The 22,376-nt window shown below is 47.8% G+C and overlaps 1 protein-coding gene and 6 non-coding genes across 7 annotated transcripts; 6 read left to right on the top strand and 1 right to left on the bottom strand.

The window, feature by feature from the left end:
• Positions 1 to 6,997: 6,997 nt before the first annotated feature.
• On the top strand, positions 6,998 to 7,069 carry Trnah-gug (transfer RNA histidin (anticodon GUG)). The gene has a single exon. It is a non-coding gene; the product is annotated as a tRNA-His (tRNA).
• A 264-nt stretch (positions 7,070 to 7,333) lies between these two features.
• On the top strand, positions 7,334 to 7,405 carry Trnah-gug (transfer RNA histidin (anticodon GUG)). The gene has a single exon. It is a non-coding gene; the product is annotated as a tRNA-His (tRNA).
• Positions 7,406 to 7,669: 264 nt separating this feature from the next.
• Trnah-gug (transfer RNA histidin (anticodon GUG)) lies at positions 7,670 to 7,741 on the top strand. Its single transcript has one exon. It is a non-coding gene; the product is annotated as a tRNA-His (tRNA).
• A 255-nt stretch (positions 7,742 to 7,996) lies between these two features.
• Positions 7,997 to 8,068, top strand: Trnah-gug (transfer RNA histidin (anticodon GUG)). The gene has a single exon. It is a non-coding gene; the product is annotated as a tRNA-His (tRNA).
• A 249-nt stretch (positions 8,069 to 8,317) lies between these two features.
• Trnah-gug (transfer RNA histidin (anticodon GUG)) lies at positions 8,318 to 8,389 on the top strand. The gene has a single exon. It is a non-coding gene; the product is annotated as a tRNA-His (tRNA).
• Positions 8,390 to 8,646: 257 nt separating this feature from the next.
• On the top strand, positions 8,647 to 8,718 carry Trnah-gug (transfer RNA histidin (anticodon GUG)). Its single transcript has one exon. It is a non-coding gene; the product is annotated as a tRNA-His (tRNA).
• Positions 8,719 to 18,824: 10,106 nt separating this feature from the next.
• On the bottom strand, positions 18,825 to 19,724 carry LOC119391539 (uncharacterized). The gene has a single exon (XM_037659218.1). It carries the CDS (start codon positions 19,722 to 19,724, stop codon positions 18,825 to 18,827), a length of 900 nt encoding a protein of 299 aa, XP_037515146.1.
• Positions 19,725 to 22,376: the final 2,652 nt, after the last annotated feature.

Raw genomic sequence — 22,376 nt, 5'->3', positions numbered from 1 at the left:
TAGGGCAAGTTCAAGTACCGGCGCCGGATGGCATCGTCTAGCCACGTGCTAGACGCGAGAGGTAGGCACCATGCTGTTGGTCCCTTTTCCTGTCGTTAAAATGGCGCCTGTCTGCCCGTTAAAAGTCGCGACGATACCGACTTGTAACCGAACGAGAGATAGACGTGCTGGCAGTTCATGCAGGAAACGAAAGTTGATGGAGAAGAAGAGACCGGCAGCATGGTGCAACGTTTCGCGTCTAGATTTTTTGTTGTAGTCAGTCATGCAGTGGGCACATCGGCTGGATGCTTACTTTTTGTTAAAAAATTGCCGGGAGGTGAATGCTCACTTTTCTTGCGCGTGGGGCCGGTGTGCCTTTCTTGACTTCTCGATGTACAACACCGAGTGGCGTATTGTGTGCATATACGCGCCCAATAAAATTGAACAGAGGGCCCTGTTTTTTCATGGCGTAGAAGAACGGCTCTGTTCGGGAAGGCAGCTAATCTTGCTGGGTGACTTTAACTGTGTCCTGAGCGCGCACGACAAGACGAGCAGTAGTGCATTCAGAGATAAGAGCACTGAAACCCTCACTCGGCTTGTTGAAAACTGGGACCTGGAGGATGTCGCAGAAACTTTCCAAAGTACGAGTGCTGTAAAGTACACGCGATTCGAAGGTACTAGCCACGCAAGGCTCGACCGTATCTACGTATCTGTCGACATCCTTCAGAAATGTACCAGTTAGAAATAGTCCCGGTGTCGTTCTCTGACCACTGTTTAGTCCAATGCTCTATAGGATGTTCAAAGCGAAGTAATGCCTTCTCGTGGGATTTATGGAAACTGAATAATAAGCTTCTGCAAGAGGAAGTTTTTGATTTGGTAGTTAAGGAGGAAATTGGCAAACTAGACCCCAGCAAAAACCTGCACTTATGGCAACAGTGGGAACTATGTAAGGAAACTTTAAAACTAAAAGCAATAGATAGGGCTACGCGCATTCGGTATGACGAGAAAAGAAATGAGGCTGAGTTGAAATTGCTTCTCAACAAGTTATTCAAACAGGGATACCGAGCCCCCGGTAAATGGATCGAGGACATTAGAAAAATAAAACAAAAGATTGAGCAGCTAGATGAACAACGTTATCGGGGTGCGCTTGTGAGGGCAAGGGCAAAGGACACCGCTGCTGGCGAAGCGCCATCGAAACGCGCGCTAGCCATGGAAAAAGCACGAGCCGAAAGGAACCAAATACACGAAATAGAATGGGCTGGTTCCCTATCAACCGATACAGACGGCATCAAAACTGCTTTTACTGAGCATTATCGGGCGCTGTTCGCATTGTGTGACGTAGACTTTGAGAACTTTAAAAATGAATTTCTCCCTGGTTTACCCCGTCTGGACGACGAAAGAAAAGATATTTTGCAACGGGCAATAACTGTAACCGAAGTCGAAAAAGCCATAGATAAACTAAACCCTCGAAAATCACCTGGTCCATGACGGATTCACCGCTGCTTTTTACAAAACGTTTAAGTCCGAAATTAGCCCTATCTTATCTGTTATATTCAATGAAGCCTTCAGTTTAAAAACATTGCCTTCTTCATACCGGTCGTCTCACACAGTACTCATTCCTAAAACCGAGGATGTACATAAACTTAGATCTGTTGCAGCGTACCGACCGATAGCACTGACCAACGTAGAGTACAAAATTTTCATGAAGGTATTATAGCTCAAAGATTACAGACCGTGATGAAGGACATCGTCGGGCCTCATCAAACTTGTGGGATCAAAGGGCGTTCATTGTTGTCAATATCCACAAAGCGCGCAGCATACTCGAATGTTGTGATTATTCAAATGAGCGGGTTGCCATCCTACAGATTGATCTAGATAAGGCTTTTGATTGTGTTGACCATAGGATTTTGTTTGCTGTTTTAGATCATGCTAACTTGGGTTCTGTTATCAGCGAGGGAGTGGCCCTGGCGTATCGAAACTGCACGACAAGGTTGATTGTCAATAAGAGCCTGAGGGCGCCCATTACCGTGCAACGCTCGGTCCGTCAGGGTTGCCCCCTCAGCCCCCTGTTATTTTGTTTGTACATTGAAACTTTATGGCCTGAAAATAATCAATGACAATAGAATCAGTGGTTTTCAGTTACAGGAAGTCGAAGTAAAGCTGCTTGTATATTCAGATGATGTAGCTATTTTTGCAAAGGAACAACATAGTATCAAACAGGCTGTTGAAAGGGTGCGTGACTTCAGGAAAATTACAGGGAGTGGTGTTAACTGGTCTAAGTGCCTAGGGCTCTGGCATGGGTTGTGGCCAACGAAGCCAGACTTTTTTGCTAATGTGCCTTGGGCGATGATCCCGGGCAACTACCTGGGCGTCCCGCTCGACGGTTATCGCGACAGCAATCAGTATTGGAAGCTGCAGGCCAAAGACACACGGGAGAAAGCGGAGAAGTGGAAAGGAGCCGCCTTATCGATCTTTGCTCGAGCCACCGTTTGCAACCTGTTTTTTTACAAGCAATCTCTGGTATGTAATGCAGGTACTGCATTGTTCTCGGACTAATGTACAGAAGTTCCATAGGATTTTTGCCATATTTGTCTAGGCTTCTGAGTGGGAACGGTGCAGCTGTACCAACTTGTTTCGACGGGTAAAAGACGGTGTATGGACTGGGACGGCAGCTTGTCAACCGGTTTTTGTTTTTTAGAGATGTCACCGATCCTTTCCTGCGCACGCTATGTCAATTGAGATTGGGTAGACTTCTGCCTGAGTTTGTTGTGTCAACCGAAGATTGCGTAGGAGGGATCGGTGGCTTTTATAGAGAAATAGTGTCTAGTGTAAGATTCCTTACTGTACGATTTTCGAGAGAGTACCTGGCCACTGTGAGACGGAAGGAACTTTACTTTGAACTATGTGATTTTGTCTTCCCAGTGCCGCTGTACAGCTCACTGTACAGTGGAGGCCCTGATAGCAATGTCTTAAAGAGGGTTAAAAGAATGCATGTGCAGCAGGGAACTAAAACCTTTTTCTTTAAACTACTACATACCGGTACATTGGCAGTTAAAGCTTTTTAGAGCCAGAAACTATAGACCATGTTTTTTTTACATTGTTGGGAAGGGGTTTATTTTTGGGACGTTTTGCAAAGAACTATTAAGAAAGAATTGCCACTGAATCCGTACGGCATTCGGTACTTGAATGTAATTTCCGAAGATGGGCTACCGTTTGACACAATCATGCTCACGGGCCTCCACTCATTGTGGCCATCGAGAATAGCAGGCTATCATTTCGATAAAGATGCGCGGCCTGCACGAGCCTGCTTCAGAGAAAACATTCATTGGTTTCTCGAGATACAAAAAGCTGCACCCGAACCACCCGACTGGCTCTCAAGAGTAGAGCCGCTGGTGACTTTGCGAGAATTTTAACCTGATGATACCAGCAACATGCTGGTTGACAACCATTACCACATGTACAGTGCACATTGAGTGTTTTTACAACCAGTGTTTTTGTGTTCTATCTGTACCAAAGCCAGGTAATAAAGAAAAAAATATCATGAAAGCCGTCACTGTCGTCCTTCCGGACAGCCGTGATCGTATAGTGGTTAGTACCTTCGTTGTGGCCGCAATAACCCAGGTTCGAATCCTGGTCACGGCATATACTTTTTTTAGTTTCGCTTATTTTTATTATTCTAAAGAGAAATTCGGCAGATCCCACGTACCGTGGGAATTGATGATATGCGAAGTATGCGCAGGAAGGTGACTGTGGGGCAGTTTTTCACATTGAGCGAAACGTTACGGAATGACGCTAGAGAAATGTGCAAATGGTATACGCACACACATACCTTGAAGAGTCGCACATTTGTTTTACAACCAGTTGTTTACAGTTGCTTAACGATGCCAACAGCAACATAGTTGTTACCAACACAAGAGGCAGTGAGCTTATAAGTGGTGCCTATGTTCTTCAATACTAGATAGCGCGAATTCGAATAGGTCAATGTAGGAACACAGATGCACAGGACAGGCGCTACTCGCAACTAAGCTTTATTCAGAAAAGTTTCCCTAGATATATACACAGCCGAGTGGCACGCGCAGGCGTACTTCACGTACGTTACAGTCACAGTTGCAGTTATTGCAGCTACGTTACAGTTGTGCTTATACTTATCCGTTGTAACGGAGGACGCACGCACGTTTCACGAACCCGTGTGCATGCGTGGAAGGGGTTCTTGGCAGTTCTTAAATGATGTCATCGATCATCACCGTGATCAGTGAACACTAACAGCTGGACAGGACTTGTTATCGGATCCGTTCGTGATCGCGGCTACGAACGGTCTAAATGTAGTGAAGTGCGAGGTATAATAGAGCTGGTAGAAACGGCGGATGGCTCTGACGAAGAAATGATCTATGATGCCTCCTGTCCTCGACGTGGCACCGAGGTCTTGTGATGCCCTGTGCAGATCAAGCCGTCTTTCGTGCCGTCTAAGAACCAGGCGTTGGGTTTTGATAAATCAATGCTGAAGTCACCCGTAATGATGAGGGATATGGTCCTCTCGGCAGAGTTATTGTAGGAAGCATTGACACCGGTTTTTGCGTAATACACGTGCACGACATTTCGGACCACGTGGACGAGTGGATGGTAGCCCAGCGTCTTCCAGGGGTGCTCTGTCTTCAGCTCCCTAACTTTCCGTCGTCCGCCGCTGTAGTGTATACTGGTTACGCTGCTCGGCTGCGGACCCGAAAGTCGCGGGTTCGATCCCGGCCGCGGCGGTCGCATTTCGATAAAAGCGAAATGCTAGAGGTCCGTGTACTGTGCGATGCCAGTGCACGTCAAGGAATACCAGATGGTCAAAACTTCCGGAGCCCTTCACTACGGCTTCTCTCATAATCATATTGTGGTTTTAGGACGTAAAACCCCAACTTGTCAATGTCTATGTTCGCGGTTACTGCGATCATTCAGACACTCTTATAACTGTGGCACATACCCGCATAACATATGAACTCTGGTATGCGGGTATGTGCCACACGTGAGTGAGGGAAAGGGTTTCATGACGTACGCGACCGTATTTTGCGTTATTCATGTCATGACCAGTGCATCGTGATCTTCATACACTCATCCTATGCTATGCAAATTTTGGTATATTAAAACCTATCGAGACGACCAGGAGAGCGCCCAGACGTAGGCGGCTAGATAGATAGATAGATAGACAGACAGATGGATACGTAGATATAAACGCCCAAAGTGCCTGAGGTTCGCTAAGAAATGCTTCACATTTACCAATTTATCTGATTGCCGTACAAGTGCGGTGTATAAGATCCCTTTCAGCTGCGGCCGCTTCTACGTAGGACAGACGGGCCGATGCATAAATCAGAGATTGCTGGAACGTAAGAGATCGCTAACAGGAGGCTCACCTTCTAATCTATCTTTACATTGTCGAGATTGTAAGTGCACGCCAAAATTCGATGAATGCGCAGTGTTGTACCGGCATAGAAATGAAGAAACGCGCCTGATGATTGAAGCATGGCATATTGTAGTGTAGTAAGAGACTGTAACCCACAACCGAAGTAGAAAACGGAACCAAAGAGGACGACGACGGTGTGCGCGAGCGAGACGCTCGCGAAGCTCGAGAGCTGGAGAACGTCGCCGGGCTGGGAGAGGGCGGCCAGGAACGAGCGTCCCGGGAACGAGGAAGCACCACGGGCCGGGCCTAGCAGCTGTTCCGGTGGTGAACGAGCGTGCGGGCCAGGAGCTGAGATCGTGGCCTCGGTGCCACGTCCAAGCGGTTCCGGCGCAACCCGAGCTGGCCCCTTCTGGAGCCGAGATCGTGGCCTCGGTGCCACGCCCAAACTGACCTTTTCCCGAGCCGAGATCGTGGCCGTGGTGCCACGTCCGAGTCGGCCGTCGTCAGCGTGGGCCTGTACGTTCCGCGACGAGCAGGTCGTCGTATGTTCGTGCACTTTCGCACCACGCACCTGTCCGCTTCGTGCTGGCATCATCGCTACCTGACTGCGGTATGTGAGTGACGTTCGACGGGCCTATACGGCAGGACGCGCCGATTCTCTCGCGTGTGATTAGAACTCTAAAAGTTAGGACTTAAGGATATCTGTATTGTTCAGTGGGACAAAGCGTGTGTAATTTTGTGTGTGTAATTGTGTGTGTCAAGTCGATAAATGTGTTTCTTGTTCGTGCCTTGGTTTTCCTGCATCTGAGGGCCCAAGAACCACCACACATATCTAGAATAGTGGTAGCGCATGCGTGAGCCAACCGTCGATTAACTTGCACAAAGATGAAATCAAATGCCTTAACAGTTATCTTCCACGTAGACCCCCACGCGTGCCGGATTGATAGGTTCGCCTGTAGCATGGGCATGTACAGATACGTTTTCGTGCCTTCGTTCTTTTCCGCCGTTGTGAATCTCTTCAGTTGTTAGTCGGCGTTTGTGGTGTCCTGTCTTCTTTCTTGTGTCCGTGTTTGCACGCCCTGTCTTTTTAGAATGAGAACACTATATCACGCTTAGTAGCGCTGAAGGATAACCGGTTTGTAAGTTCGGCGCCTGCAATACTCACCCCATTCCACCGCCCAGTTTGTTTTACTCTCGCGTCCTTATCGCACGCTGTTTTCCTTTTATGCGGCACCTTACGTGAACACCGATTGACAGTATCCATCACGGTGACCATGAAAGCTGTCGCCGTCGTCCTTCCGGACAGCCGTGATCGTATAGTGGTTAGTACCTTGCGTTGTGGCCGTAATAACCCAGGTTCGAATCCTGGTCACGGCATGCTTTTTTTTTTAGTTTCGCTTCTTTTTATTATTCTAAAGAGTACACTGTATTACGCGTAGCGGCGTTGACGGATAACCGGTTTGTAAGTTCGGCGCCTACAATACTCACCCTATTCGAACGACCACCGCCCAGTTTGTTTTACTCTCGCGTCCTTATCGCACGCTGTTTTCCTTTTATGCGGCAACTCACGTGAACACCGATTGACAGTATCCATGACGGTGATCATGAAAGCGGTCGCCGTCGTCCTTCCGGACAGCCGTGATCGTATAGTGGTTAGTACCTTGCGTTGTGGCCGCAATAACCCAGGTTCGAATCCTGGTCACGGCATTCTTTTTTTTTAGTTTCGCTTCTTTTTATTATTCTAAAGAGAACACTGTATTACGCGTAGCAGCGTTGACGGATAACCGGTTTGTAAGTTCTCGCACCGGCGCCTGCAATACTCACGCCATTCAAACGACCACCACCCAGTTTGTTTTACTCTCGCGTCCTTATCGCACGCTGTTTTCCTTTTATGCGGCACCTCACGTGAACACCGATTGACAGTATCCATGACGGTGATCATGAAAGCGGTCGCCGTCGTCCTTCCGGACAGCCGTGATCGTATAGTGGTTAGTACCTTGCGTTGTGGCCGCAATAACCCAGGTTCGAATCCTGGTCACGGCATTCTTTTTTTTTAGTTTCGCTTCTTTTTATTATTCTAAAGAGAACACTGTATTACGCGTAGCAGCGTTGACGGATAACCGGTTTGTAAGTTCTCGCACCGGCGCCTGCAATACTCACGCCATTCAAACGACCACCACCCAGTTTGTTTTACTCTCGCGTCCTTATCGCACGCTGTTTTCCTTTTATGCGGCACCTCACGTGAACACCGATTGACAGTATCCATGACGGTGATCATGAAAGCGGACGCCGACGTCCTTCCGGACAGCCGTGATCGTATAGTGGTTAGTACCTTGCGTTGTGGCCGCAATAACCCAGGTTCGAATCCTGGTCACGGCATGCGTTTTTTAGTTTCGCTTATTTTTATTATTCTAAAGAGAACACTGTATTACGCGTAGCGGCGTTGACGGATAACCGGTTTGTAAGTTCGGCGCCTACAATACTCACCCTATTCAAACGACCACCGCCCAGTTTGTTTTACTCTCGCGTCCTTATCACACGCTGTTTTCCTTTTATGCGGCACCTCACGTGAACACCGATTAACAGTATCCATCACGGTGACCATGAAAGCTGTCGCCGTCGTCCTTCCGGACAGCCGTGATCGTATAGTGGTTAGTACCTTGCGTTGTGGCCGCAATAACCCAGGTTCGAATCCTGGTCACGGCATGCTTTCTTTTAGTTTCGCTTCTTTTTATTATTCTACACTGTATTACGCGTAGCGGCGTTGACGGATAACCGGTTTGTAAGTTCGGCGCCGGCAATACTCACCCTATTCAAACGACCACCGCCCAGTTTGTTTTACTCTCGCGTCCTTATCGCACGCTGTTTTCCTTTTATGCGGCACCTCACGTGAACACCGATTGACAGTATCCATGACGGTGAACATGAAAGCGGTCGCCGTCGTCCTTCCGCGCAGCCGTGATCGTATAGTGGTTAGTACCTTGCGTTGTGGCCGCAATAACCCAGGTTCGAATCCTGGTCACGGCATGCTTTTTTTTTAGTTTCGCTTCTTTTTATTATTCTAAAGAGAACACTGTATTACGCGTAGCGGCGTTGACGGAGAACCGGTTTGTAAGTTCGGCGCCTACAATACTCACCCTATTCAAACGACCACCGCCCAGTTTGTTTTACTCTCGCGTCCTTATCGCACGCTGTTTTCCTTTTATGCGGCACCTCACGTGAACACCGATTGACAGTATCCATGACGGTGAACATGAAAGCGGTCGCCGTCGTCCTTCCGGACAGCCGTGATCGTATAGTGGTTAGTACCTTGCGTTGTGGCCGCAATAACCCAGGTTCGAATCCTGGTCACGGCATGCTTTTTTTTAGTTTCGATTCTTTTTATTATTCTAAAGAGAACACTGTATTACGCGTAGCATCGTTGACGGATAACCGGTTAGTAAGTTCTCGCACCGGCGCCTGCAATACTCACCCCAGTGGCGCACTGAAGGGGGGGGGGGGGGGTTCGGGGGTTGTAACCCCCCCCCCCCCCCCCTGAGGCCGACCAACCCCCCCCCCCCCGTAACTGCCCCGCTGTCCTTCTCACCGGTAGTCCAAGGTTCATATCCAGAGGTGTCCTGAGGTCGACTTTTCCTGACTGGCTCTAGAAATGTGTTGTATTCACTCATCTACTCCTAAATTGAAAGAACGCACACCGCATGCTCTATGGCTCTGCGTTCCTAAATTTCCAGGGAAGCAGCTTTCCAATAATAATATCTGGGGTTTAACGTCCCAAAACCACGATATGATTATGAGAGACGCCGTAGTGAAGGGCTCATGAAATTTTGAACCCCTGGGGTTCTTTAACGTGCACCTAAATCTAAATACACGGGCCTCAATCATATTTTCGCCTCCATCGAAAATGCAGCTGCCGCGGCCGGGATTGGATCCCGCGACCTTCGGGTCAGCAGTCGAGCGCCATAACTTATCACTAGACCACCGTAGCGGGGCGCAGCTTTCCAAGAAAAAATATGCTTTCACGGGTTGTCAGTCTGGCCCCTTTTTTATTTTCTTGCCCCTTTGATTACTACAATAGAGCATATGCCACGGCAAATATAAGAATGGAACACATCGAGGGACGAGCTCTCATTTCACTCCAGCCGCAACCAAAAATATTTCTCAGATACGTCTAAACGACTGTTTTTCGATCGTCAAGAGATCCTACGTCATAATTTTTCTCTCTCATATAAATTTCATTGAACGAGAATTCAATTCGCCCTTAAAACATAAGACTATCGGCCGTGTTTGGATGTTCCCGTAGCCTGAAAATAAAACTCTGCAAAAACACCTACACAAGTCGATATCTTCGGTTTTCTTCAGGCCCCACTAAAAAGCGGAATATATTAGTCTTAGACATTAATACGAAGAGCCGGAACATACTGCAGTGCACAACGTGAAAAAACAAAAGAAAAACAGATGATATATTCAAGAAACTCACCAAGAACAGCTACGGAAAGTCATTTATTCAGAAAGCAGTTCACTTCCAAAAACACGACGCAAGCTGATAAATCTAGCAACACCCCCCCCCCTTTTCCAATCAACACCACCACAGAGATGCATCAGTCTCTACTATCCGAGTAGTGATCGAAACCATCGCTCCCAATGACCGGCCGCCGAAAGAGAAAATTCAAGACACCAGCTGAACTGAGAACCTGAAAGAAAGGCGGGAACCAAGTTTGCAAGAGATCGCAACTCATAGCCGAAGATTCCGAGGACGCGGACCGCCGAATCAATTTTCCTGAAACAACAGTTTTCGCAGTTGAAACCAACTACCGGAAATGAATCCTGACATATGTTGACGACCCAAACAACGTGAACCGCGCTCAATGCAACCTACCCCTTGTGTACAGCACACAAAAAAAAAGAAAGAAAAAAAGAGAGACAGAGGCATCTGCGTACCCACTTCGACGCGTCTGTTTAAAAAGCTCCCCACCCCCTTCAGTGTTCAACTCATGCCTTCCGGTCAAGCCCTTGCACTGCTTCTTCAGTGGTTATAAGGGAAAGGAAAAAGGCACCTAATTTCTGTCTGCCTATAGGCGACACGGCGCAGTGCCTTGTAGGGGTGGGGGTAAAGAGGGAATAAAAGAATAGTAGGAAAATAGAGAGAAAAGTGATAGGAGCACATCCATCCAACGAAGAGAAAAGAGGACAGGAAAGATGGGGAAACGGTCACGGGAGTTCAGGGACGGGTCCGCGAAACACAGCTAGAGGCACGGTGCACAACATCGGCGAAGCGGCGAAGGCCCCGTCGATGAGCGGCGCACGGCATAGCGGGCGAGGAGTCCGTCACGGGGCGCCGGTCAGCGAGAGGTACGAGGAGTAATCCAGGACATCGCGGTCGGCACGTCCGTCTTGCTTGAACTTTTGCCGGCAAGCACCGCCGCCGCCTGAAGCACCCTTCCATACCCGCCGAACAAGAAAAGAAGCCCTATTCAGGTGTTTCCCTTCCTCAAACTCCGAAGAGGGAACCGTATGGTTTCGGGACAATGCTCACTCAAATTGATAAGAAGGCGTCGGCGGCATCTGATCCATCCGCCAAGCTTCGACGCACGTGTTTTCTATTTTCTTCGGGGCTGCTGGTGAATGGTACCGTCTATCGCTTAATGGCTGCAACGGAGTTGTCGCGCATTTTTTTTTTTCTGAACCTCGTTGACAGCGGACGAACGAGACGTGTTAGTGCGGCGAGAAGAAAGGCCACCTCGCAAGCGGCTCGTTCATCGAAGCGACCGCGAACCCACGGAGGCTGCGTAGCACGAGCACACGACGAGTTTAAGCACATTGAGTGGTTCCTGCATTTCTGAGCAAGCCTTGGAGCAACTAGTGTGTGCGTCGCCAGCCATTGTCGCAGCATCGCACGCACACAGTGACTCTAAGCATGCCCACGGCCGGTCTGGAAGCGCGCGCCGGCCGTGGCATGCCATGCGGAGTCTGGCCGTCACAAAGATGGGAGGAGCAAGAAGCCGTGGCAGAAGAAGTAAATGTTTTGAACGACGTCTGCTAAGAAAAAAAGAACCTTGGGAAAGTGCGGAAGGTCTGTTGGGGCGGCACGTTTTCTTTTTCTCAGTAAACGTCTCTCGCCCTCTCTTTTTACCACTTCTTTTTTGCATGTACATCGGACGGAAACTACAAAGTTTGATGTGCACACATGCGTGCACGTTCAGTTTGCTTGCTAGAACTTGTTGCTGTGTTTGCTGCGTGAATCTGAAGCCCTCTCTCGAAGCGCCAGTCGAAGGAGGCTATGGTCGAACACATCCTCACAAGCGACGCAGCAACAACACCGGAATGCCCGATTACGTCCACAGAGGAACCGGCAACTCAGCAGATATCGTCGTCTCGAGCGTCCATTAACCAGTCAATTTTTACTAAGGATGGTTCAGCCCCCGAACCTATATGCGCCGGAGTGACCTGGGAATCTACGCTGGAAAGTAAGTAAGTGTGGTTATAATGCAGTTTATCCGTGAGCTGAGAATTGTACTGTACGTGTGCTTCATTGAACTGTACATGCTATTTATAATCAATACTATGTAGTTTAAAAGTAATATTTATGGTGCGCTTTGAAATTTATTGTTTGGTGAGACTCCAAGGAAGCGTAGGAAATTATCAGCTGCAGCGTTTTTTAAGAGTTAAAGTTGCCATGCATGCGGGCTTGTTCGTATGGCATTTTCTTATTACACTGGTAGTGCAAATACACGGGACACAAGAAACGCACACGAAAACACACACACGGCGCTGGGTGTCTTCATGTGCCTTTCTTGCGTCCTGTTTGTATGCGCTACCTACCATTGTAATAAAGTTTTTAACATCATTGCGCGACCGCCAGCCAGCCGACATGTCGGTTCAATTTGTAGTTTATTTTCTACGTGCACTGCTCCACTGAACGGTTTTTTGGCCTTGTCAAGTTATTTCAAGACCTTTCTGTAAAACGCTGAATAATCATCATAATTCTTGTTATTATTATTATTATTATTATTATTATTATTATTATTATTATTATTATTATTATTATCATTTGGTATTTTATTTGTTGTCGGATTACTCCAGCTGAAGCAAGGAAATGTCATATTATGCAATGTGCTTGCCCCCCCCCCCCCGCACTCCTGTAATCTTGTCAGAAGTTCAACCCCCCCCTGAGAGAAATCCTGAGTGCGCTAATGACTCACCCCATTCAAACGACCATCACCCAGTTTGTTTTACTCTCGCGTCCTTCTCGCGCGCTGTTTACCTTTTGTGTGGCACCTCACGTGAACACCAATTGACAGTACCCATGACGGTGACCATGAAAGCTCTCGCCGTCGTCCTTCCGGACAGCCGTGATCGTATAGTGGTGAGTACCTTGCGTTGTGGCCGCAATAACCCAGGTTCGAATCCTGGTCACAGCATACTTTTTTTTAGTTTCGCTTCTTTTTATTATTCTAAAGAGAACACTGTATTACGCGTAGCAGCGTTGACGGATAACCGGTTTGTAAGTTCTCGCACCGGCGCCTGCAATACTCACCCCATTCAAACGACCATCACCCAGTTTGTTTTACTCTCGCGTCCTTCTCGCGCGCTGTTTTCCTTTTGTGTGGCACCTCACGTGAACACCGATTGACAGTATCCATGACGGTGATCATGAAAGCGGTCGCCGTCGTCCTTCCGGACAGCTGTGATTCGTTTAGAAACGAACAACTTCATGTCGGTGTGGGAGCAGTTTAAGTGTGACGTAAAGATTGTTGCCATCGAAAGAGCCTGTGTATTACGTCACAAGGAAAGGCAACAAGAGAAGCAGTTACAAAGTGAGCTGGACTACATGTTAAGCGTAGAAAACGAAGCGCCGGGAAAGTTGAAAAAAGAAATAAAGGAGGTGAAAGCAAAGCTCGAATTTATCGACGAAGATAAGTACCGCGGAGCAATGATAAGAGCACGCACTGAACGATTGTGGATGGGCGAAACGCCCACTAAGCGAGTGCTCAGTGAAGATAAGAAACATGCAGCAAACAAAGAGATAACTGAAATACGATATCGCAATCACACTACACGTGACCGTGAAGAGATAAATCTTGCGTTTGTTGAGTTTTACACGGAACTTCTTAGCAATAAAATTAACGACCCCAAGCGCTTCAAAGAGGACTTTCTGGCCCTTATGCCAAGATTGGAAGACTCTGAGAGGGAGTTAATAGAAGCAGAAATTACGATGGCGGAAATTGAAGCAGCTATAGACGGTCTAAGTAACGGCAAGTCACCGGGCCCGGACGGCCTGGGTGCTGCCATATACAAACATTTTAAGACAGAAATGGCAGTAGCATTACATCGAGTTATCACAGAATGCTATTAGAAGAAACAGGCACCTCACTCATCTAGGACTGCTCACGCAGTATTGATACCCAAAACTGATGATCCTGCAAAGTTAATTTCAGTAGAGTCCTATCGGCCCATTAGTCTGACCAACACCGACTATAGAATATACATGAAGGTGTTAGCTACACGGCTCCAAAATGTTATCACGTCCCTAGTCGGCCCACATCAGGCATGTGGTATTAAAGGCAGAACCATCTTCACGAACATACACATAGCCAGAAGTATCCTGGAATGCTGTGACGCAATGCATGACCGCGTGGCCATGATTCAGCTAGATCTGCATAAAGCGTTTGACAAAGTTGTACACGAAGTTTTGTTTTTATTGTTTGAGCATGTGAACGTTGGAGCTGTTATTACCGAAGGTGTTAAAATGGTGTACCATGAGTGTACGGCTAAGTTAGTAATCAATAAAGAATTAACTGCTTCTCTTCCTGTGCGCTCGAGCGTGAAACAAGGATGTGCTCTGTCGCCTCTCCTTTTCGCGCTATACTTGGAGCCATTTTGTTTACGTATGCTTGCAACCCCTAGTGTAAGAGGGTATTCGTTTTTGAGTAGTGAAACCAGAATATTAGCCTATGCTGACGATATTGCCGTGTTCTGCACTGACAAAGAAAGTGTGCAGGAAGTAAGAATAGCTACAGATTTCTGCGCAACGACCGGTAGTGCAATCAGTTGGCCAAAGTACCTTGGCTTTTGGCATAGCAATTGGCAGAGCACACCTGAGGTTTACTGTAATATGAATTGGAAAATCACGCCGGGAAAGTACCTCGGCGTTCCTTAAAATTTAGATCATTACCGGAATGCTACGGAGTACTGGTCCGAGGAAAACAAACGCATCAAAAATCGTACCGACAAGTGGGGTGGCCGCAATTTCTCGATGTTTGCAAGAGCGTCTGTTTGCAATGTATTTTTGATTGCCAAAGTTTTTTATGTTTTGCAAGTGTTAACCATGACCCGAACTTCGGTTCAGGAAATGCACCGAGTATTCGCGACCTATATATGGGGATCGCAGTGGGAGCGCACGAGCTGGTGCAATTTATTTCATAAGGTGAAAAATGGTGGCCTAGGCCTATTGCATCTGTTCCTTAAACAGCTGGTGAGAAGATTCGTTTTTGTTCAGGATCAAACTGATATTTTTTAACGCGATAGCGTTAAAGAGCTCGTATCGCAAAAATTCCGCCGTCGGTGTCGGCGTCGGCACCGTTGGTTGTGAGCGAAAAATCATCATCTTGTCCGTGACCGAAAAATCGAAAAAGCTGCAAATAAAATAAATAATAAAAATGTTGGGTCCGAGTGAGAATCGAACCCAGGCCGTCTGCGTGGCAAGCAGGTGTTCTACCACACAGCCACGCCTCTTTTTTTTTTTTCCTTTATTGCCTGCATGCATAACAAAGGAATACATATGTACATGCTAAAACATGTCAACCACACTTTGGCTAACATTACATTATTAAAATCTCTTAAGTTTCACTAACTCATCAAGAATCTCCACCCACACGGGTGGTTCACTCTGCGCACGATATATTTCCCGAATATACGCAATACTTTCGATGAAGTTGACTCTCGTCGAACGGGCATCCACATCAACATGTCTAACTGCCATTCTCGTTTTCCACAGACTGTGGAGGCCAAGGAGCATAAACATATCGTACGGAACTCCCCCCGCATTATCTGTTGGTAAAAAACGAATTCCCAAAGGCGTAATCGGTAGTTCTTTTTTAAGGGTCCGCTGTAAGACGTCCCAGTGGAAGATTGCATCCCAGCAGTCGATGAAAGCATGTTCGATGGTTTCTGGTTTGTTGCAAAGCAAGCAGTTTACAGTCCATGGAACATCTATGCCTTTTTCATCCAGCCATGTTTTTACGGGTAGCGTGTTTGTATGTAGCTTGAAGAAAAACGTTTTTTGAGAAGGTCTAATTGGCATCTTTTTAACCCGTTTCAATACATCGTCTCCGTGGCCTCCCCAGTTTACAGATCTGTACAAAGGTATCGGCAACATTGAATCAACTAAATCTCTGTACAGTGTTTTTCTTGTCACAGAACACAAATACTCCATTGAAAAGCGAGTGTACAAAAAACGGAAAGAATCGACCACTTCACGCAAATAGCCAGTGACGCTTCCTGCCGTCATATCTGCGGAAGTTACAAGAAATTGCGGCAGTGCTTTCCCCAATCTAACTTGAATCACTGTGCGCAGAAAATCGTTTGTCTGCTCACGCAAAAAAAGAAAACGAGACACAATTTGTCTGATAAAGAAATGTGACAGACCTAGCCCACCACTGCGGACGGAACGAAACAAATTGGTTCTGCTTGCCCTCTCCCAACTTGAAGCCCATATGAATACGGCAAAAACACGGTGCATTTTTTGCACATTTGAACGACACATAGATAGGATTTGCAAGACGTACCACACTTTCGCCATTAAGAAAATATTACACACGGTGGCGCGTCCAAACATTGATAAATGGCGCCCCTGCCAAGCCTTTGTTTTTTCCCTCATTCTCTCTGCCTCGTCACACCAATACTGCTTACTGTCCTTATAGTGCTCGAGGGGCACACCCAAGTACTTAGCCGGCGTTGTTGACCACCGCACGTTTGCAAAATGAGCCGGTGTATTGTCCCAGTGACCGTGCCAAATCCCGAGGCTCTTCTCCCAATTTATCTGAGCTCCAGATTGCTCACAGTATGTCTTTACGAGGCTTACAGCTTCAAGAACGCTGTCGCGATCCTCGCAGAAAACCGCGATGTCATCAGCGTATGCCAGTATTTTAACTTCAGCACGTTGTAATTTGAAACCTCGTATGTTTTCATTGCGCATCACTGCTAAACAAAAGGGCTCGAGATATAGCGCGAAAAGCAATGGGCTTAGAGGACACCCTTGTCTGAGGGAAGACATCACTGAAAGCTTTGCGCTGAGAGACTTGTTAATTATAATCTGTGTAGTACATTGGTCATAGGCCATTCTCACGCCATCTAAAATTATTTTTCCAACATTCACGTACTCTAAAATAAGAAAAAGAACATCGTGGGATACGCGGTCGAAGGCTTTCGCCAGGTCAAGCTGCAACAAAGCAACGCGTCCAGCGAAAGCATCGCAACACTCCAGAACACTTCGTGCTACGTGTGTGTTTGTAGCAATCGTGCGACCTTTAATGCCGCAAGTTTGGTGCGGGCCGACTAGTTCAGTTACGACTGCTTGAAGTCTCTTTGCCAACACCTTCATGAATATCTTGTAATCGGTATTTGTAAGGCTGATTGGCCTGTAACCACCCACCGATAAGAGCGTCTTGTGGTCATCTGTTTTAGGTATTAAAACCATGTGCGCACTCCTGAAAGACGGTGGCACCCGTTGCTTTTCGTATGCCTCCGCGTATACATGCTGCAATACTTTAGCAAGCCAAGGTGCAAATGCCTTGTAGAAAGCAGCTCCTAATCCATCGGGACCTGGCGACTTGCCTGCAGGAAGTTCTTCGATTGCGCGTTCTATTTCCCGCACGCTTATCGGTTCCTCCAGACTAGCTTTGACCTCGTCATCGACACGTGGCATGAAATTTAAAAACCGTGCTTCATATTCATCTCCCGCATGGATTGGGACCCCAAACAATTGGCGGTAATGTTCTATGAAGGCCTGTTCTATCATATTCTTGTCAGAAGTAACACCATCACGATAAGTAATCTGTCCTATCTCATTTTTTCTCGCATAGCGCTTTTCATCAGCAAGAGCGCGTTTGTTCGGCGTTCCATCAGCCCATAGTCTTTCCGCACGTGCCCTAATAACTGCTGCTCTATATTTTTCTCTGTCAATGGCTTCCATCTCGCTTTTTATTTTTCTAATTTCTTCGCGATACTTTCCGGGCTGCGCACTATCCATTGAAATAAGGAAATCGAGTTCCTTCTGGAGCTCGTTTTCTCTCATTTTTTCATTATAGCGTCTAGTGGTGCCTATCTCAATCGCAGCCATCTTCACGTGGACCTTAAAGTCTTCCCATGCTTCCGCGTAATGTAAAAACTTATTTCTTAACAAGTTTCTAATCTGGCTGGTAACATCATTCACAAACTTCTCATCATCCAAGTGTTTTTCGTTAAACTTCCACATCGCCCAATCAAACCGCAGTTTTTGGGCTTGGTACCCAGTGTAAACCATACTATGCTATGGTCGCTAAAAGACACCGGCTGTACAACATAGCTATCGCAAAAAGGCACTAGATCTAACGAGATATAGGCTCTGTCAAGTCTTGCCTGGCTATCTCGCTGATAGTGCGTAAATGGCGGCTGCGATGTACTGGCCATAAGGCGACCTACATCTTCTAGGTTGTAATCGCTTATTAAAGTGTTTAAGAACACTGCACTCCTGTCACGAGCGGTAGTACGTTTAGCGCGATCTTCTGCATAACACACACAGTTAAAATCACCCAGAAAAATGATCTGTCTGTCGCATTGAAGGTACCGTTCGACCTCCGTGAAGAAAACTTCCCTTTCGTTTATGTCATTTGGCGCATACAAACAGATAAGCCTCCATTGTGATCCGCTAAAACGAAAGTCGAGGACTATCAGTCTTCCGTTTTCGTTCACATTGACGGCCTCTTCACTTATACCAATGCCTCTTCGAACCAAGACAGCGCAGCCACCAGACGTGCCGACAGCGTGACAGATGCATACGTTGTAATATGTTTTAAAGGGCATTACCATTTTGTTTGTTTGCTCCTCACTTTCAACTTTCGTCTCTTGTATGGCGATAATATCAAGGTCCTTTTCAACGCATAGACGGCTCAGCTGGTACTGCCTCCGCCTTGCTGCGAGGCCGCGCACATTAATAGTAGCAACTCTAATTCCCCTCTCCAAATTCATTGCTAATACTTGAAAGAATTAAACACAACACATAACAGCACATAATCACACGTAGCACCGTTAACTCTACTCATAGTTATGTCAACAAGTGTTCATTACGGCCAGAGCAGCTGGTTTTCTAAACAAATGCAGTCCACAGCGTACCTTTCTCGAGGAGCCGCTGTCCACGCCATTCCTTCGGTAATGGTTAGCACTCGAGGGCGCGCCCGAGTGCTTTCGCAGGAACAAGTCTCCCAGTCTACTTAGGTGTCGTTTCCGCCGTTCTCTTGTCCGGCGGGATATTCGGCGAGGGCCGTATTGAGAACCGACGCATTCCCGCCGCCTTTTGCGGTGGTTCCTCGCTGTTCATTGCGTCGGTCTTCGTGCCGTCGTTCGTTGACTCCTCTCGCGTCCTCTTCCCTATCGAGCCTCCAGCCTTGGTTATGTCCATAGGTTCGCTGCCAGCAGATTCCGAGATATCCGGCGCTGTCTTCGTCGCTGTGTCCTTTTTTTGGGCGTCGATGGTCGAGTCCTTGTTCACATGCCTTGAAGGTCCTCCTGGCCCACGCGCTGCTCCGGCCGTTTGTCCCTGCGGTTTCGCCGATTCCGTCGCAGAGGCTTTCGCCTCCTTGACGCTTCCGGCTGAGGCTTCCTCAGCTTCCACTTCATCCATAAGGAGTTCAGCGTTTTCGTCTGCGGCCGTTGGCACTGCCACGTTTGCGTACGTCCTCACGCACTGCGACTCTTCATGGCCGTGACGGCGACAACGTGTGCAGCGCGGGACGCGGCAGTCGCGCCGGATGTGTCCTGTGTTGCGGCACCGAAGGCAGAGTGGTGCTCTTCCAGGAATAACTACTAGGGCTTCCTCACCTGCTATGCGTAGCAGATGGGGTACGTCATCCGCCCCCAGGCCCTTCCGCGGCACCAGGGTGACCAGTCGAGTCGAAGAGCCTTTATCCTGAAGGCCGAGCACACGCCACTTTTCCCTCGCCACGTCGGTGACTCGGCCGTAGGGTGCCAGGGCTTCACGAATGTCTTCATCCGGCACGGTATGCAGCATCCAATGTAGCTTCAGGAGCAGTGCTTGATTGCCGGGGTCAATGACGATGCACCGGCTGTCCTTCACATTCACTTCTTTCGCCCGTAACAATTCTTTCATTGCGTCACAACTTTTGAACGTTACGGCCCAAACGTGACTCATTCGATACGCCCCCAGGGCAACCACGTCCGTCAGCAATTTCATGCTTGACAGCATATCACGGAAATGTTCCACCCTGTATGGCCTTGCACGTACATCGGCGTGTAAAAATAACGTATTAATAACGAGTCGCCCTGTCGGTAGTTGAGGCAGAAGTACCTGGTAATCCGGATCCTCGTTGGCAAAAAACCTTGAACCGCGGCCCTGCTGGGCCGCTGAAGCCGCTCCTACGGAGCTCATGTCAGACACGTCCGCACCCTACGGTGGCCGGAAGTAGAATCCCCCCACAGCCACGCCTCTGCTTGGAGCTGCACTGAAAGTAACTTTCATGCTTCCCAAAAATACGCGTCCTGTAATACAGGTGTCACAGTACGAGATGTAATATCGCAGTAATATTGCCTGGTACAAGTGTACATTGCCATCGGGCGTCACATCATGTCAATATCATAACGACTTTGTGGTTTAAAGACAGCCACCCATTACAGAAGGCACACACATTACTGCGCGTATTCCAGTAAGACCACGTAGTGGGTGCATCGCAACTTCGAAAAAGTTTCTCGCGCATAATTGCCCCTGGTTTAAAGCATGCTACGCATTACATAAGGCACGCACCTTAGTGCGCGCATTCTGTTAAACACTTGTAGTGTTCGAAGCGCACACTAGGGGCAGGATATCGCTATCGCGTTCAACTCTTAAAGGCGAAGCTTAAGCGTCCCCCAATTTTTTGAGAACTGTGATCCAAGCGCGATTGCAGAATCCCCTACCCGATTTTGTTCTGTCGTCCTTTTCTTTTGAAGCGGGACCGCTGAGTCCTTATTTGCGTGAAGTTGTTTCGTCTGCACGCCTGCTCAAGGAAAGATTTTCTTATGAATACTTGTCTGATGTCACCAAAAAGAAATTGTATGTGATCTTCGGGATTGTTTTTGCCAGTACCATTCTATCGAGCTCCGTACAGGCTGGGTCCTGAGCGCGATGTGTTAAAGCGTGTTAAAAGAATGCCGGTTAGGACCCTCAGTCAAAACCTTCTTTTTTCAGGTGCATACCGGCACTCTCCTTGTATTGCCATGGTTACAAAGTAAAGGGCTCTTTGTACCCTGGTCAGTGAACTGTTTAATATGCGGGAAACCAGAAACGATAGAGCATATCTTCCTCGTTTGCCACGATGCTGTATTCTTGTGGGATGTACAACAATGGACACTAAAAAACAAGTACCTATTAGCGCTTTCGGAATTCGCCTTCTTCCATGTGCAGGTACAGGGGAAGTGCCGAGTGACGTGCTAATGTTGCTTTGCATGCATAGCGTGTGGAAGACAAGAATGGATATCCGACATGCTCATATAGAGGCTCACTCAGCAAGGGACTATTTTGTTGAGGGTATGTTGTACACACGAGACTTGTTCAACGCACAGGCTGAACCTCCCGAGTGGCTACCTGTACTTGATCAATTGGCTTCTGTGAAGCCTTTTTAAAGCATGCGCACTGGCCAAGCTGAAGCTAGTGTTTTTATAAAGTGTATATATTCTGTATATGATCATTTTGGTTGTGGTTGTAAAAAGTAATAAAGAAAAAAAAAACTTCCGGCCAGCCGTGATCGTATAGTGGTTAGTACCTTGCGCTGTGGCCGCAATAACCCCGGTTCGAATCCTGGTCACGGCATGCTTTTTTTTTAGTTTCGCTTATTTTTATTATTCTCAAGAAAACACTGTATTACGCGTAGCAGCGTTGACGGATAACCGGTTTGTAAGTTCTCGCACCGGCGCCTGCAATACTCACTCCATTCAAACGACCACCGCCCATTTTGTTTTACTCTCGCGTCCTTATCGCACTCTGTTTTCCCTTTATGCGGCACCTCACGTGAACACCGATTGACAGTATCCATGACGGTGATCATGAATGCAGTCACCGTCGTCCTTCCGGACAGCCGTGATGGATTCCACTTCCGGCCGCTGAAGCGAACGGACGTGCGATGGCTGGCTCCAGCGGAGCGGTGACAGCGGCCCATTTAAGCCGCGGAAACAGGTCTTTTGAAGATGATAAGGACTATGAAGTTGTATTGCCAAACCTTCCTACAGGGCGTATTGTTTTAAATACGGTGTTTTTGCACGCTGACGTACGAGCCCGGCCGTATCGAGTGGAAGATTTCCGTGACACTCTGGCAAGCCTGCGATTGCTCCCCGAGGTGGCTGCGTTGGGGGCGTATAGGATGAGCCATGTGTGGGCGGTGACTTTCAAGAACATGGACGCAGTCAAGACGATCCTGGCGCACGGAGACATCAAGGTTAAAAACTGCCGTTGTCTCGTCATAGATCCGGCAAACCAAGATGTGCGTATGAAGGTGCACTGGCTGCTGCACAACGTTCTTGATGAAGATGTGCGACGTGCGTTCGAGCCGTACGCTCAAGTGACTGACATTAGCAGGGAGCGATGGCGTGTAAGCGGCATCACCGAAAAAGGCTCCACGACCCGCATTGTGACACTTCGGTTGAAGGTGGGCGTTAAAATTGATGACCTGCCTCATCAAGTGAACGTAAGCGGTGAGCAGGCTTTGGTGGTTGTAGCAGGCAGAGCGCCAGTTTGCTTACGTTGCCGAGCAAAGGGGCACATACGGCGTGA

Source organism: Rhipicephalus sanguineus, chromosome 4, assembly GCF_013339695.2.
Source record: "Rhipicephalus sanguineus isolate Rsan-2018 chromosome 4, BIME_Rsan_1.4, whole genome shotgun sequence".
In the NCBI taxonomy this organism is placed as follows: domain Eukaryota; kingdom Metazoa; phylum Arthropoda; class Arachnida; order Ixodida; family Ixodidae; genus Rhipicephalus; species Rhipicephalus sanguineus.
The sequence above is the reverse complement of the archived record's forward strand: the minus strand, read 5'-3'. Positions and strand labels throughout refer to the sequence as shown.

Bases quoted from the DNA above. Each gene is read 5' to 3' on its own strand.
- LOC119391539 (XM_037659218.1), bottom strand. From the start codon at position 19,724: ATGAAAGAATTGTTACGGGCGAAAGAAGTGAATGTGAAGGACAGCCGG.